The sequence below is a fragment of the Melanerpes formicivorus genome, unplaced genomic scaffold (genome assembly GCF_026170545.1).
Source record: "Melanerpes formicivorus ecotype bairdi unplaced genomic scaffold, bMelFor1.0.p_v2 SCAF_327, whole genome shotgun sequence".
Taxonomy (NCBI): Eukaryota; Metazoa; Chordata; class Aves; order Piciformes; family Picidae; genus Melanerpes; species Melanerpes formicivorus.
The window spans coordinates 153,319-167,533 of record NW_027142679.1 but is presented as its reverse complement, the minus strand read 5'-3'; the positions used below and the strand labels follow the sequence as shown (position 1 = coordinate 167,533).

The 14,215-nt window shown below is 49.2% G+C and overlaps 1 protein-coding gene across 1 annotated transcript in view; it reads left to right on the top strand.

Annotated features, from left to right (window-relative positions):
* Window positions 1-14,215, top strand: part of LOC137459174 (maltase-glucoamylase-like) — a 70,134-nt gene that overhangs the window by 15,354 nt on the left and 40,565 nt on the right. The window contains 8 exon segments of the mRNA XM_068170316.1: window positions 330-501; window positions 1,238-1,354; window positions 2,484-2,638; window positions 6,824-6,908; window positions 8,553-8,609; window positions 10,309-10,433; window positions 12,273-12,361; window positions 13,303-13,352. Of these exon segments, the coding sequence (XP_068026417.1) occupies window positions 330-501; window positions 1,238-1,354; window positions 2,484-2,638; window positions 6,824-6,908; window positions 8,553-8,609; window positions 10,309-10,433; window positions 12,273-12,361; window positions 13,303-13,352 (850 nt within the window).

Genomic DNA, 14,215 nt, shown 5'->3' with positions numbered 1-14,215 from the left:
TCCTTGCTGACTGCTGGGGGATTGGAATGGATGAGCTTGAAAGGTCCCTTCCAAACCAAACCAGTCTGGGATTCCACAGTTACTAATTTAGTTCAGAGACACTTGTGTGAGCTCCAGGATGTCCCTGGCTGCGTGGCCATGGCTGATCAGGACTTGTAGCTGATCCTTTCTTCATCACCATGATCAAGCTGGTTGATGGCTGTGATCAATCAGTGAGCATCACAAGGACCTTTCCTGATTCCAGCTCTGCTCATCTCCACAACTGCAGAGAGTTCCAGTTCCAACCAGTTCCAACTGGTTTTTGGTTGTTTTTGTTTTCCCACTTTCAGAGCCATTGAAGAGTTGTTCCCTGGAAAGCGCAGCTTCCTCCTGTCAAGGTCCACTTTTGCAGGCTCAGGGAAGTATGCAGGACACTGGCTGGGTGACAACGCAGCATCGTGGGACCAGCTGAAGTGGGCCATACCTGGAATGCTGGAATTTGGCCTCTTTGGAATCCCCTACGTATGAAAACAGCTGGCTTAGGTCCAGGGTTGGGTCAGCAGGGGTGGATCCATAATGACAGGAGGGTGGCAGAGGCTTTGCAGAGAGGTCTGGACAGATTGAGTCAAGGGCTTGAAGTCAACAGGATAAGGTTCAACAAGGCCAAGTGCTGGGTCCTGCACTTGGGTCACAACAACCCCAAGCAACACTCCAGGCAGAGTGGCTGGGAACTGCCCAGCAGAGAAAGTCCTGGGGGTGTTGGCTGATAGCAGCTGGAGATGAGCCAGGCCAAGAAGGCCACCACAAACTTGGCCTGGATCAAAACCAGTCCAGCAGTCACAGGGATGTGATGGTGCCCCTGTGCTGGGCACTGGTGAGGCCACTTGAGTCCTGGGTTCCGTTTTGGACCCCTGAGCCCAGAAAAGACTTCTTGACAAGAATAGCGGTCAGGCATGGAACAGGCTGGTCAGGGAGGTGGTGGAGACCCCATCCTTGGAGATGTTCAAGTAGCTGTAGATGTGCTTCAGGACATGGTTTAGTGGTCATGGGAGTTGGGTTATGGTTGGACTTACTGATCTCAGAGGCATTTTCCAGCCTTAGTTTCTATGACGCTCTGTAGAAATGGCCAACTGCTGGCCCTGGTTAGCAGGGAGGGCTGAGCTGAGAGACACAAACTGATTCTTTTTGGAGGGTTCCTTTGGGAGGGAGCAGAGGTGCAGCCCTCCACCCTAACATCTGCTTCTGCTTTTGTTTGAAGATTGGAGCAGACATCTGTGGCTTCTTCGACAACACCACAGAAGAGCTCTGCCGGCGCTGGATGCAGGTCGGAGCCTTTTACCCCTTCTCCAGGAACCACAACACCGAGGAGTGCGCTGTAGGTGCTTTGCTTTGGTCAATGCATTTCCACTTAACCTCCTGCTCTGTGTGGTGCTTTGCTTTACTCCTTTGGGGTAAATACCTCCTGTCCTTTGCCCTCAGCAGCTGGTGGCTCCAACTGGGACAATAATATAGAATCAGAGAACCAATAAGGTTGGAAAAGACCTCAAGGACCATCAAGTCCAACCTGTCACCCAACACCTCCTGACTACTAAACCAGGGCACCAAGTGCCACATCCAATCCCCTCTTGAACCCCTCCAGGGATGGTGACTCCACCACCTCCCCTGGCAGCACATTCCAATGGCCAATCTGTGTTTCTATGAAGAACTCCTTCCTAACATCCAGCCTAAACCTCCCCTGGCACAGCTTGAGACTGTGTCCTCCTGTTCTGATTGCCTGGGAGAAGAGACCAACCCCCACCTGTCTACAACCTCCCTTCAGGGAGTTGTAGAGAGCAAGAAGGTCTCCCCTGAGCCTCCTCTTCTCCAGCCTAAGCAACCCCAGTTCCCTCAGCCTCTCCTCACAGTGCTGTGCTCCAGACCCCTCCCCAGCTTTGTTGCCTTTCTCTGGACACCTTCCAGTATCTCAACATCTTTCCTAACCTGAGGAGCCCAGACCTGGACACAGGACTCAAGGTGTGGCCTAACCAGTGCTGAGCACAGGGCAGAATGACTTCCCTGCTCCTGCTGGCCACACTGTTCCTGATGCAGGCCAGGATGCCATTGGCCTTCTTGGCCACCTGGGCACACTGCAGGCTCATGTTCAACTGGCTGTCAACCAGTACCCCCAGGTCCCTCTCTGCCTGGCTGCTCTCAGCCACTCTGACCCCAGCTTGTAGCTCTGCATGGGGTTGTTGTGACCAAAGTGCAGCCCCTGGCACTTGGACTTGTTGAATGCCATCCTGTTGGCCTCTGCCCATCTGTCCAGCCTGGCAAGGTCCCTCTGCAGAGCTCTCCTACCCTCTGACAGATCAACTCCTGCCCCCAGCTTGGTGTCATCTGCAAGTTTACTGATGACTGACTCAAGCCCCTCATCCAGGTTATCAATAAAATAATATAAATAACAATAACAGCAACCAATAATGACAGCAATATCAATAATAACAACAACAATGATTTCTTTTCAGCCCCAGGATCCTGCCTTCTTTGGAGCTGACTCAGTCTTGGTGAGCACCTCAAAGCACTACCTGAACATCCGCTACACCCTGCTGCCCTACCTGTACACCCTCTTCTACCGAGCTCACACCCGGGGGGACACGGTGCTGAGGCCTCTTCTCCACGAGTAAGTTCACCCTCCCCAGGTGCAATGGTTCAGAACTTTCCACCACATTAACAAAAACTGAGAGGGAGAAGCAAATGGAAGCTGTATTTACAAGCAAAACTGCACTCTGCAATGGAATGCAGTGAATAGGTACAAATGTGCAGCATTTACAGTGCTATACAGGTGTTTACAATCAGGAAATAGCATGGAAACCCCCCTGGGTGGGGGAAAGCTGCCCTGCTTCTCCCCCTAACCTCCCTCCCCCTTTCCCTCTGATTAATTAGAAGAAAAGAGAGATGTTAGCCAGAGAAGGGCAACAAGGCTGGTGAGAGGCCTTGAACATAAGCCCTATGAGGAGAGGCTGAGGGAGCTGGGATTGTTTAGCCTGGAGAAGAGGAGGCTCAGGGGTGACCTCATTGCCCTCTACAACTACCTGAAGGGTGGTTGTAGCCAGGAAGGGGTTGGCCTCTTCTCCCAGGCAACCAGCACCAGAACAAGAGGACACAGTCTCAAGCTGCACCAGGGGAGGTTTAGACTCGAGGTGAGGAAGTTCTTCACCGAGCGAGTCATTCGTCATTGGAACGGGTTGCCCAGGGAGGTGGTTGAGTCATCGACCCTGGAGGCGTTCAAGGGGAGATTGGACGTGGCACTTGGTGCCATGGTCTAGTCATGGGGTCTGTGTTGATAGGTTGGACTCGATGATCCTCGAGGTCCTTTCCAACCTAAGTGATACTGTGATACTGTGATGTTAGAAAGCTCAGTCAGTCTTATCTGCAGGGTTGTTAGATAAGAAATCCCTTCCAGCAAAGCAGCCAGAAGAGACAGAAAAGAATGGATGTGGGAGACGAGACTGCTAAGGGTCTCCTTTCACGCATCTGGCCAATGGAATTAGTGTAGAATAATCTCTTGGTTTCCTTTTTACACCCAGCTGTGGACTTGTTCATACTTCTTCACTCTTCTGCTCAAAAACCTGCAGCTAACTTTTTAAAGGCATAGCCTGAAGCTGTCACGCCAGGGGCTTGGTGCTCTGAACACTGCCCAAAGTGGTTGGCTTGGGTTTGCCTTTCAGTCCTTTTTGTTTCTTCTCAGCTGTTTTGTTTTATTCTATGCTATGTCATCATTTTCTTTTGCTGCATTTCTTTTTGTTGTGTGATTTCACCTGAGTTCATTGGATCATTTTATTTCTTTTTGTTTGTTCTATTGTATCTAATTTGATTTCATTTTATTATTTAATTTAATGTCTTTTTTATTTAATGATTTCCTCTCGTTTCACTGTGTTTCATTTCAGTTTAGCATTTAAGTGTGAAATTTTAGTTCTTTTTATTTTGTTTTTTTTTGTATTATTTAATTTTATTTCATCTCATCTCATTTAATTTAATTTCTTCTCATTTAATTTCATCTCATTTCATCTCATCTCATTTTATTTCATCTCATCTACTTTCATTTCATCTCATCTCATTTCATTTCATTTAATCTCATTTCATCTCATCTCATTTCATTTCATCTCATTTCATCTCATTTCATCTCATTTCATCTCATCTCATCTCATCTCATCTCATCTCATCTCATCTCATCTCATCTCATCTCATTTAATCTCATTTCATTTCATTCCATCTCATCTCATCTCATCTCATCTCATCTCATCTCATCTCATCTCATCTCATCTCATCTCATCTCATTTCATCTCATCTCATTTCATCTCATTTCATTTCATTCCATCTCATCTCATTCCATTTCATCTCATTCCATTTCATCTCATTCCATTTCATCTCATCTCATTCCATCTCATCTCATTCCATCTCATCTCATTCCATTTCATCTCATTCCATTTAATCTCATCTCATCTCATCTCATCTCATTTAATTTCATTTCATCTCATTTCATTTCATTTCATCTCATCTCATTTCATCTCATCTCATCTCATTTCATTTCATTTCATTTCATTTCATTTCATTTCATTTCATTTCATTTCATCTCATTTCATTTCATCTCATCTCATCTCATCTCATCTCATCTCATTTAATCTCATTTAATTTCATTTCATTTCATCTCATTTAATTTCGTTTCATCTCATTTCATTTCATCTCATCTCCATCTCCGTCTCCGTCTCCATCTCCATCTCCATCTCCACCATCTCCATCTCCATCTCCATCTCCATCTCCATCTCCATCTCCATCTCCATCTCATCTTATTGTTTAATAATTTAATCTTTTTAGATGTCATTTTAAATGTCATTTTGGTGGTGAATTGTGCCACAGCCAGCTGGCAGCCAGTCACCAGTGATGTGCCCCAAGGATCAGTGCTGGGCCCCCCCATGCTCTTTAACAACTTTATTGATGATCTGGATGAGGGCATTGAGTCCATCATCAGTAAATTTGCTGACGACACCAAGCTGGGGGCAGGAGTTGATCTGCTGGAGGGTAGAGAGGCTCTGCAGAGGGACCTCGACAGGCTGGACAGATGGGCAGAGTCCAAGGGCAGGAGATTGAACACATACAAGTGCCAGGTGCTGCACATTGGCCACAGCAACCCCAGGCAGTGCTACAGGCTGGGGGCAGAGTGGCTGGAGAGTGGCTGGAGAAAGGGACCTGGGGGTGCTGGTCGATGGTAGGCTGAACCTGAGCCTGCAGTGTGCCCAGGCAGCCAAGAATGCCAATGGTATCCTGGCCTGCATCAGGAACAGTGTGGCCAGCAGGAGCAGGGAGGTCATTCTGCCCTGTGCTCAGCGCTGGTTAGGCCACACCTTGAGTCCTGTGTCCAGATCTGGGCTCCTCAGGTTAGGAAGGAGGTTGACTTGCTGGAAGGTGTCCAGAGAAGGGCAACAAAGCTGGGGAGGGGTTTGGAGCACAGCCCTCTGAGGAGAGACTGAGGGAGCTGGGGTTGCTTAGCCTGGAGAAGAGGAGGCTCAGGGGAGACCTTATTGCTGTCTACAACTCCCTGAAGGGAGGTTGTAGCCAGGTGGGGGTTGGTCTCTTCTCCCAGGCAATCAGAACAAGAGGACATAGTCTCAAGCTGTGCCAGGGGAGGTTTAGGCTGGATGTTAGGAAGAAGTTCTTCCTAGCAAGAAAGATTGGCCATTGGAATGTGCTGCCCAGGGAGGTGGTGGAGTCACCATCCCTGGAGGTGTTTAGGAAGAGCCTGGATGAGGCACTTGGTGCCATGGCTTAGTTGATTAGATGGTGTTGGATAATAGGTTGGACTCGATCTTGACTCTTCCAACCTGGTCTATTCTATTCTATTCTATTCTATTCTATTCTATTCTATTCTATTCTATTCTATTCTATTCTATTCTATTCTAATTTTATGATTTCATCACAGTTTATTTAATTTCATTCTTCTATTTTATTATTTCACTGCATTTTTACCTTATTTAATTTCTTTTCCTTTCATTTTAACTCATTTGGAGGGGGTGTCCTGAAGAACACTGTGGCCAGCAGGAGGTTCTCCTGAACCTTTATTCTGTCCTAGTGAGGCTACATCTGCCTTGCTGGGGCCAGTTCAAGAGGGACAGAGAACTGCTGGAGAGAGTCTAGGGGAGGCTGGGAAGCTGCTGAGGGGCCTGGAGGTGCTCTGTGAGGAGCCCTGGGGCTGTTGAGCCTGGAGAAGAGCAGCCCCAGAGGGAATCTGAGCAGGATCTAAAGGGTTGGAGGGCAAGAGGCAGGGGCCAGACTCTTGTTGGTGGTGCCCAGGGACAGGACAAGGGTCAAGGGGCACAAACTGGAGCCCAGGAGCTTCCATCAGGAGAAACTTCTTTGGTGTGAGGGTGGTGAAGGCCTGGAGCAGGCTGCCCAAAGACGTTGTGAAGTCTCCTCTGGAGAGCTCCCAGGCCCCCCCATGCCATTGTGATGCTGGTGAGCTGCTGTGGGTGACCCTTTCTGAGCAGAAGGTGTTGGCCTGGGTGATCTCCAGAGATCCCTTCCAACCCTCATCATGGTGATCACCATGTGAAGCTTTTCAATAGACAAGCAAGACCTTGGGCCACTAGGATTGATTATGATGATATTAATTAATAGATTATTCGTTATGAAGACTGGATGATCTCCAGAGTCCCTTCCAACCCCACCATGGTGATCACCAGGTGATGCTTTCCCATAGTGATTCTAGACAAGCAAGACCTTGGGCCATTAGAATTGCTTACCATGGTATTAATCAATAGATCATTAATTAACAAGTGCAATCAATGCCTCTGATTTTCTCCTTGTTTAGGTTCTACTCTGACAGTGCCACCTGGAGCGTGGACAAGCAGTTCCTGTGGGGTCCTGGGCTCCTCATCAGCCCTGTGCTCGATCCAGTAGGTCTCACTTTCTTGATGTCTTCTGATGAGGCCACCTTGAGACCCCAGCCTCACTTTTTCTACAGGGGATTGCAGGGAAAACCCCAATAAGTTGGATTTTGTGACCCTGAAGTCACCTCCTTCTTTTATTCCCTTGATTTCAAACTGCCTTCTGGGGCCCTCAACACAAGGGTGTTGTGGACCTGCTGGAGTGGGTCCGGTGGATGATCGTCTTGGCCACCAAGATGATCAGAGGCCTGGAGAACCTCTCCTGTGGGGACAGGTTGGGTGAGTTTGGGTTGTTCAGTCTGGAGAGGAGAAGGCTCCCTGGAGACCTTAGAGCAGCCTTCCAATACCTGAAAGGGACCTACAGGAAGACTGGAGAAGGAGGACCTGTGGTGATTGGATGAAGGGCAATGGTCTCAAACTGGAGCAGGGGAGGTTTAGGTTGGACATCAGGAGGAAGCTCTGCACGATGAGGATGGTGAGGGGAAGCCCACAGTACCTGAAGGAGGCCTACAGGAGGGGTGGAGAGAAACTGTTTGAAAAGACCTGTAGTGACAGGGACCATGGCTTCAAACTATCACTGGGGATATTCAAGGTGAAGCTCGACAGGGCTCTGAGCAACCTGATCCTAGTGGAGGATGTCCCTGGTGACTGCAGGGGGGTTGGACTGGATGAGCTTTGGAGCTTCCTTCCAACTCAGACCATTCTGTGATTCTGTGGTTTGATCCTTACCCACTGCAAATGCTGAATTCAAAGAGACTTACCCTGCAAGAGCAGGCTTCACAGAGGCTAGCAGCAGGTCTGAGGGCTTCTCCCTGATAGAAGCAGCATTACAAGCTCCCCACAGGGTCTGTGTGCCCAGAGAACCCACTCCTGCATGGCATGAATGTCTTCCACCAGTGTGGAGGGGACACAGAGGCAACCCTTCTGCTGCTCTGGTTTGGTATCAGAGGTCTATGATGCAGATGAGACCCCTGCTCAAAGTAGCAAACACCTGAAACAAGCCAGCAGGGAAAAAGGCAAATGAAGATGATTTTGGAGGTCCCTTCCAACCCAAACCACTGCTTTCCATCATTCCATGATTTAACAGTGCTGCTGAACTGCCTCTCTCGTGGTGGGTCAGCAGTGTTATGACTTTGGGTGACAAAGAGTTGAGTTTCCACCCAGCCAGGTGTGGGACCTGGGTTGTTCCCTTCCCTGTTGGGCATCATTGTAGAACACTGTGGAACACTGGAACAGGTTGCCCAGGAAGGTGGTTTGGGCTCTGTCCCTGGAGATATTCAAGGTGAGGCTGGACAGGGCTCTGGGCAACCTGATCTGGTTGTGGATGTCCCTGCTGACTGCAGAGGGGTTGGACTGGATAAGCTTTGGAGGTCCCTTCCAACCCAGACCATTCTGTGATTCTGTGAAAACCAAGAAAGAGGCTGAAAAAAGCTGAGGAGGAATGGTGATTGGTTTCTTCTCATCATGGCATCATTGACATCTGGGGAACTTTGGGCTTTTTTGTTGTACTTCCTCTCCAGTTGAGGAGGGGGAAATGGGAAAGCAGCTGGGTGAGCACCTGGCTGAGCAGCTGGCAGCCACCCATGGTCAGTCAACCTTTTTGGCTTGATGGAGGCTTGAGTGTGAAAGGAAGTTTCTGTGCTTCACTTGCAGGGGGTGGAAGTCATCCAGGCCTATATCCCTGACGCTATCTGGTACGACTATGACTCGGTGAGTAAGGAAAGCAGCTCGGGGGGGGCTCTTGATGGAGAGAGCAGCAGCTGGAGAGAGGGGATTCTGTTACATTGCTCTGGTGAGACCTCACTCAGAGTCCTGTGTCCAGCTCTGGAGCCCTCAACACAGGAAGGACAAGGACCTCAGGGAAGTGGGTCCAGAGGAGGCCACAAAAATGATCAGGGGGTTGGAACACCTCTGGTATGGGGACAGGCTGAGGGAACAGGGGTTGTTCAGCCTGGAGAAGAGGAGGCTCTGGGGAGACCTAATAGCAGTCTTCCAGTACCTGAAGGGGATCTACAAGAAATCTGGGGAACAACTGTTTAGAAGGGCTTGTTGTGATAGGAGAAGGGGCAGTGGTTTGAAACTGGAGCAGGGTGGATTTAAATTGGATGTTAGGAACAAGTTCTGCACCATGAGGGTGGTGGAACACTGGAATAGGTTGCCCAGGGAAGTGTTGGAGACCACACCCCTGGAGACTTTAGAGGTCAAGCTTGATGGAGCCCTGAGCAACCTGCTGTAGTTGAGGCTGTCCCTGCTTACTGCAGGGGTATTAGACTAGATGACCTCTGGAGGTCTCTTCCAACCCAGTGCAATCTATGATCCTATGATTGATGTCCAGATGAGAAGGTCAGGTAGCTGTGGGTTGAGTTGAGGAGGAGCAGGCTGGATGAAACCAGAGCGGAGGGCACCTTTATAGGTACCTTGAAAAACCAAGTCAGTTCTCACTGAGAACACAGAAAGGCCTCTTGCCAATCTCCTGCCCCTGGGGTTGGTGATTGGAGCTGGTGGAAAAGGGACAGGACTCAAACATCCCAGCAGGTCTTGCTCTGGTTGGGTTGCTTCTGAAATGAATAATCTGATCATTAAAGGAGTACTTTGGTTATTAAGTGAATAATCTGGTTATTAAATATATAATCTGGTTATCAAGTGAATAATCTGACTCCTAAATGAACAGTCTGATGCTCTCCATAGGGAGCATTCTATAGCATTCTGCTCTGCAGTGGTTTGACTTTCATCACCACCACCAGCACCATGGACATTCACAGAGCTGAGATGGAAGGGGAGGTTCTCCTGCCCCTCTACTCTGGCCCAGTGAGGCCACATCTGCAGTACTGGGTCCAGTGTTGGTGTCCCCAGTTCAAGAGAGACAGGGAACTGCTGGAGAGAGTCCAGTGGAGCCTGGGAAAGGGCTGAAGGGCCTGGAGCACCTCTGTGAGGAGCTCTGGGGCTGAGAGCCTGGAGAAGAGCAGCACCAGAGGGGGTCTGAGCAATGCTCAGCAAGAGCTAAAGGAGCTGTGGAGGGCAAGAGACTGGGGCCAGACTCTAGTCAGTGGTGCCCAGTGCCAGGACAAGGGTCAAGGGGCACAAACTGAAACCCAGGAGGTTCCATCAGGAGAAACTTATTTGGTGTGAGGGTGCTGGAGGCCTGGAGCAGGCTGCCCAGAGAGGTTGTGGAGCCTCCTTCTCTGGAGAGCTTCCAAACCTCACCTGGCCATTGTGATGATGGGCAAGCTGCTGTGGGTGCCCTACTGGAGAAGGGAGGTTGGATGAGATTCAGAGGTTACTTTCCACCATGCTGGGACTCTGGGGTTCTGCGAAAAGAAGGGAAAAGAAAGAACTGAGAGAAATCTCAGCAGCCACTAATGCAACCTCCTTCTCCTCCTCTTCCTCCTTTCTCACCCCTATTCATTAGGGAGCAAGCATCCGGTCGAGGAAGCAGTGGGTGCATCTGCACCTTCCTGCAGACAAGATGGGGCTTCACCTGAGAGGAGGCCACATCTTCCCTGTCCAGCAGCCAGCCACCACCACTGTGCAGAGGTAAAGCCTGCAGGCTCAGCCTGGCCTGAAGCAGGCTGGGGTGAAGGGCAGGGGGGTCAGGGATGAACTTGAGGCCACCAGGGGGAAAAAAAACCCACACAACAAACATCATCATCATCACCTCATCATCATCATCATCATCTCATCATCACAACAGCAGCAAGAATATTAATAATAGGAGGAGGAGTAATAATGATGATAATGATGATAATAAAGACAATAACAACCACAATAATCACAATAAAAACAACAACAGGGATTGGGCCAACCCCAGGCACAAATTCTGGCTGGATGAAGAGTGAGTTATTATTACTACTGCTACTGGTACTACTAACACCATGATCAACAACATCAGTATTACCAGCAGTGTCAATAATGCAATCATCACCTTTACAACTGTTTATTAGTAGCATATATCAGCAGTCTATTATCATATTATCATATGTCAGTATTGTGTCTTGTTTCCTGTTTTGACTTTGGCAACTTCCTATACTCCTTTCCATGGTCATGACTGCATCAGCTGGTGTTCACATCACTGGAGGGTTTAACACTGATTCTGTGGAGGAAATGTTTGTTTAGAAGCCTTGTAGAGCTGCTTTGGTCACTTAATTTGCACATCTGAGGGTATATGGGGAAGATGCAGATGGCAGCTACTATCTTTTAGGGGACTGTAGGATCTGTAGTATCTCACTTGTCCCTTGATTTAAAGAAAAGTGGTTTTGGTTCTGCACTGAGAGTCACCATGTGAGATGTTTGATTTTTGTAGTCCAGAGAGTCACCAGGCTGACACTTCCTGATTCTCACTCTCAGTCAGAAATGTCATGAAATCCCCAAGGAGCTGGTCTGTATTTCAGAGCAGGCAATCCAGCACAAACTGGAAACAGTCTCAGGCTGTGCCAGGGGAAGTTCAGGCTGGAGGTCAGGAGGAAGTTTTACACAGAGAGAGTGATTGCCCATTGGAATGGACTGCCTGGGGAGGTGGTGGAGTCGCCGTCACTGGAGGTGTTCAGGAGGAGACTTGACAGGGTGCTTGGTTACATGGGTTAGTTGATTAGGTGGTGTTGGGTGATAGGTTGGACTTGATGATCTTGAAGGTCTCTTCCAACCTGGTTTATTCTATTCTATTCTATCATAAGAGTAAACTATTGCATTCTTAGTAACAATATCATTACTTATTGATAATTATTATTAGCAATGGCAAATGCTGTTACTAATATATAACCTAACACTAATACCAAACAGTGATAAATTCTTTGTCTTCTTCCTCCTCTTCTCCCTGTTCTACTTCATCTTGGTGGTGGTGTTGTTATTGTTGTTGGGTTTGTTGTTATTGTTGTTGGGTTTGTTGTTATTGTTGTTGGGTTTGTTATTGTTGTCATTGTCACACGAGGACAATGGCTGCGGACACTCTCCGGGGGGCCAGGCTGGATGAGGCCTTGAGCAGCTGAGTCTAGCTGAGAGCTGTCCCTGCCCGTGGTGGAGAAGCTGGAGGAGATGACCTCTGAGATCTCTTCCAACCTGAGCTGTTCTGTGATTTCTCAATATTTGCTGTCTGCACTCTGCAGGGTGGGGTCCAGTCCCCCCACTGCCAGGGCTGGTGATCAAACTCATTTAATGAATGATGACCAGAGAGGGGTTTTATTCTCCACATAATGTTTTCTAAGCTCCCCATGGATCTTCTGTTGTTGTATGAAAACCCTTGCCTTGTTGAAGGCAAAAACCCTTCTTCAACCAGGGACTAACACAAGACAAATCCTCAAGGCTGTGAGACCTTGGTGGCTGCTCCAGGCTGCCCAGAAGCTCCTAACGTTGTGGTGGTGTTCTGGTTTTATTCCTCAGCCGTAAGAACCCCATGGGCCTCATCATTGCGCTGGATGACAAGGAAGAAGCAGTTGGGGAGTTATTCTGGGATGATGGAGAATCCACAGGTGAGTCTTCATTGACTAAGGACAAGGGGTTGAGGTTCAGCAAGGCCAAGTGCTGGGTCCCACACTTGGGTCACAACCACCCCATAAAGGCTCCGGCCTTGGGGCAGAGTGGCTGGAAACTGCCCAGCAGAAAGGACCTGGGGGTGCTGGTTGACAGCAGCTGAAGATGAGCTCAAGGGGTGCCCAGGTGGCCAAGAAGTTCACCAGCAGCCTGGCCTGGAGCAGCAATGGTGTGGGCAGCAGGAGCAGGGCAGGGATTGTCCCCCTGGACTGGGCACTGCTGAGGCCACACCTTGAGTGCTGGGTTTGGTTTTGGGCTCTTCACTGCAAGAAGGACATTGAGAGGCTGGAGCAGGTCCAGAGAAGGGCAACCAAGCTGGGGAAGGGTGTGGAGAACAGCTTTGGGGAGGAGCAGCTGAGACCTGGGAGTGTTTAGTGTGGAGAAGAGGAGGCTGAGGGGAGACCTCATTGCTTTCTGCAGCTCCCTGAGAGGAGGTTGGAGCCAGGTGGGAGTTGGGCTCTTCTAAAGAACAAGTGACAGGACAAGAGGAAAAGGCCTCAAGTTGCCCCAGGGGAGGTTTGGGTTGGCCATGAGGAACAATTTCTTCCCCTTGGGTGTTATCAAGGCCTGGCCTAGGCTGCCCAGGGCTATGGTGGAGTCCCCATCTCTGGAGGGCTTTCAAAGTCCTTGCTGAGGGCCAAGGTTTGGTAGTGCCCTGGTGGCGCTGGGTTAAGAGACTCAACGATCTGAAAAGTCTTCCCCAACCAAGAGGATTCTGGGATTCTGTGAAGTTCTGGTGACAACCAAATTATTGGGATTTGCAAATTTGAATAATTGACCAAACCTGATGGAAGAGGCTCTCCTGGCTTCCCTTTCCTGCCCCCTCCCCCACGCTGTCTCGTTCTGTGCTGCAAGTCTCATTTCTTCCTCCACATTTTAGATACCATCATCAGCCAGTCCTACATCTCCTATGACTTCAGTGTGGCCAATGTAAGTCTTTAGCTTTTATAATAGATCTGATTTTCATTAATAATAACTTCTAGGGATGGTTTCCCCCCCTGCCCCCCTCCTTATCTTCCCAAAGTCTGGGCTAAAAAATGCCATGTTTGGCCTTTTCCAAGGGGTGTCACTGGAGCAAGGTGGAATCTGACATTTTCCTTATGTTTTGTCCTATTTCTCTTTAATATTCACTATTTCCTATTTTAAAATCTTAATTTGGTATATCCATAAGTGAGGAGTTGGCTTGCTGGAAGGTGTCCACAGAAGGGCAACAAAGCTGGGGAGGGGTTGGCAATGCAAGCCCTGTGAGGAGAGGCTGAGGGAGCTGGGGTTGCTCAGCCTGGAGAGGAGTAGGCTCACTGGAGACCTTATTGCTCTCTACAAATCCCTGAAGGGAGGTTGTAGCTAGGTGGGAGTTGGTCTCTTCTCTCAAGCAACCAATGAGCTCTCAATGAGCTCTCAATGAGCTTTCAATGTGCACTTGCAGCCCGCAAAGCCAATCAGATCCTGGGCTGCATCAGGAGAAGTGTGGCTAGCAGGTCGAGGGAGGTGATCCTCCCCCTCTACTCAGCCCTGGTGAGACCCCACCTGGAGTACTGTGTCCAGTTCTGGAGCCCCTATTACAAGAGGGATGTGGAGGTGCTGGAGCGTGTCCAGAGAAGGGCCACGAGGATGAGCAGAGGGCTGGAGCACCTCTCCTATGAGGACAGACTGAAGGACTTGGGGCTGTTCAGTCTGCAGAAGAGAAGGCTCCCAGGTGACCTAATTGTCGCCTTCCAGTATCTGAAGGGGTCTATAGGAAGGCTGGGGAAGGACTTCTCAGGATCTCAGGTAGTGATAGGACTAGGGGGAAT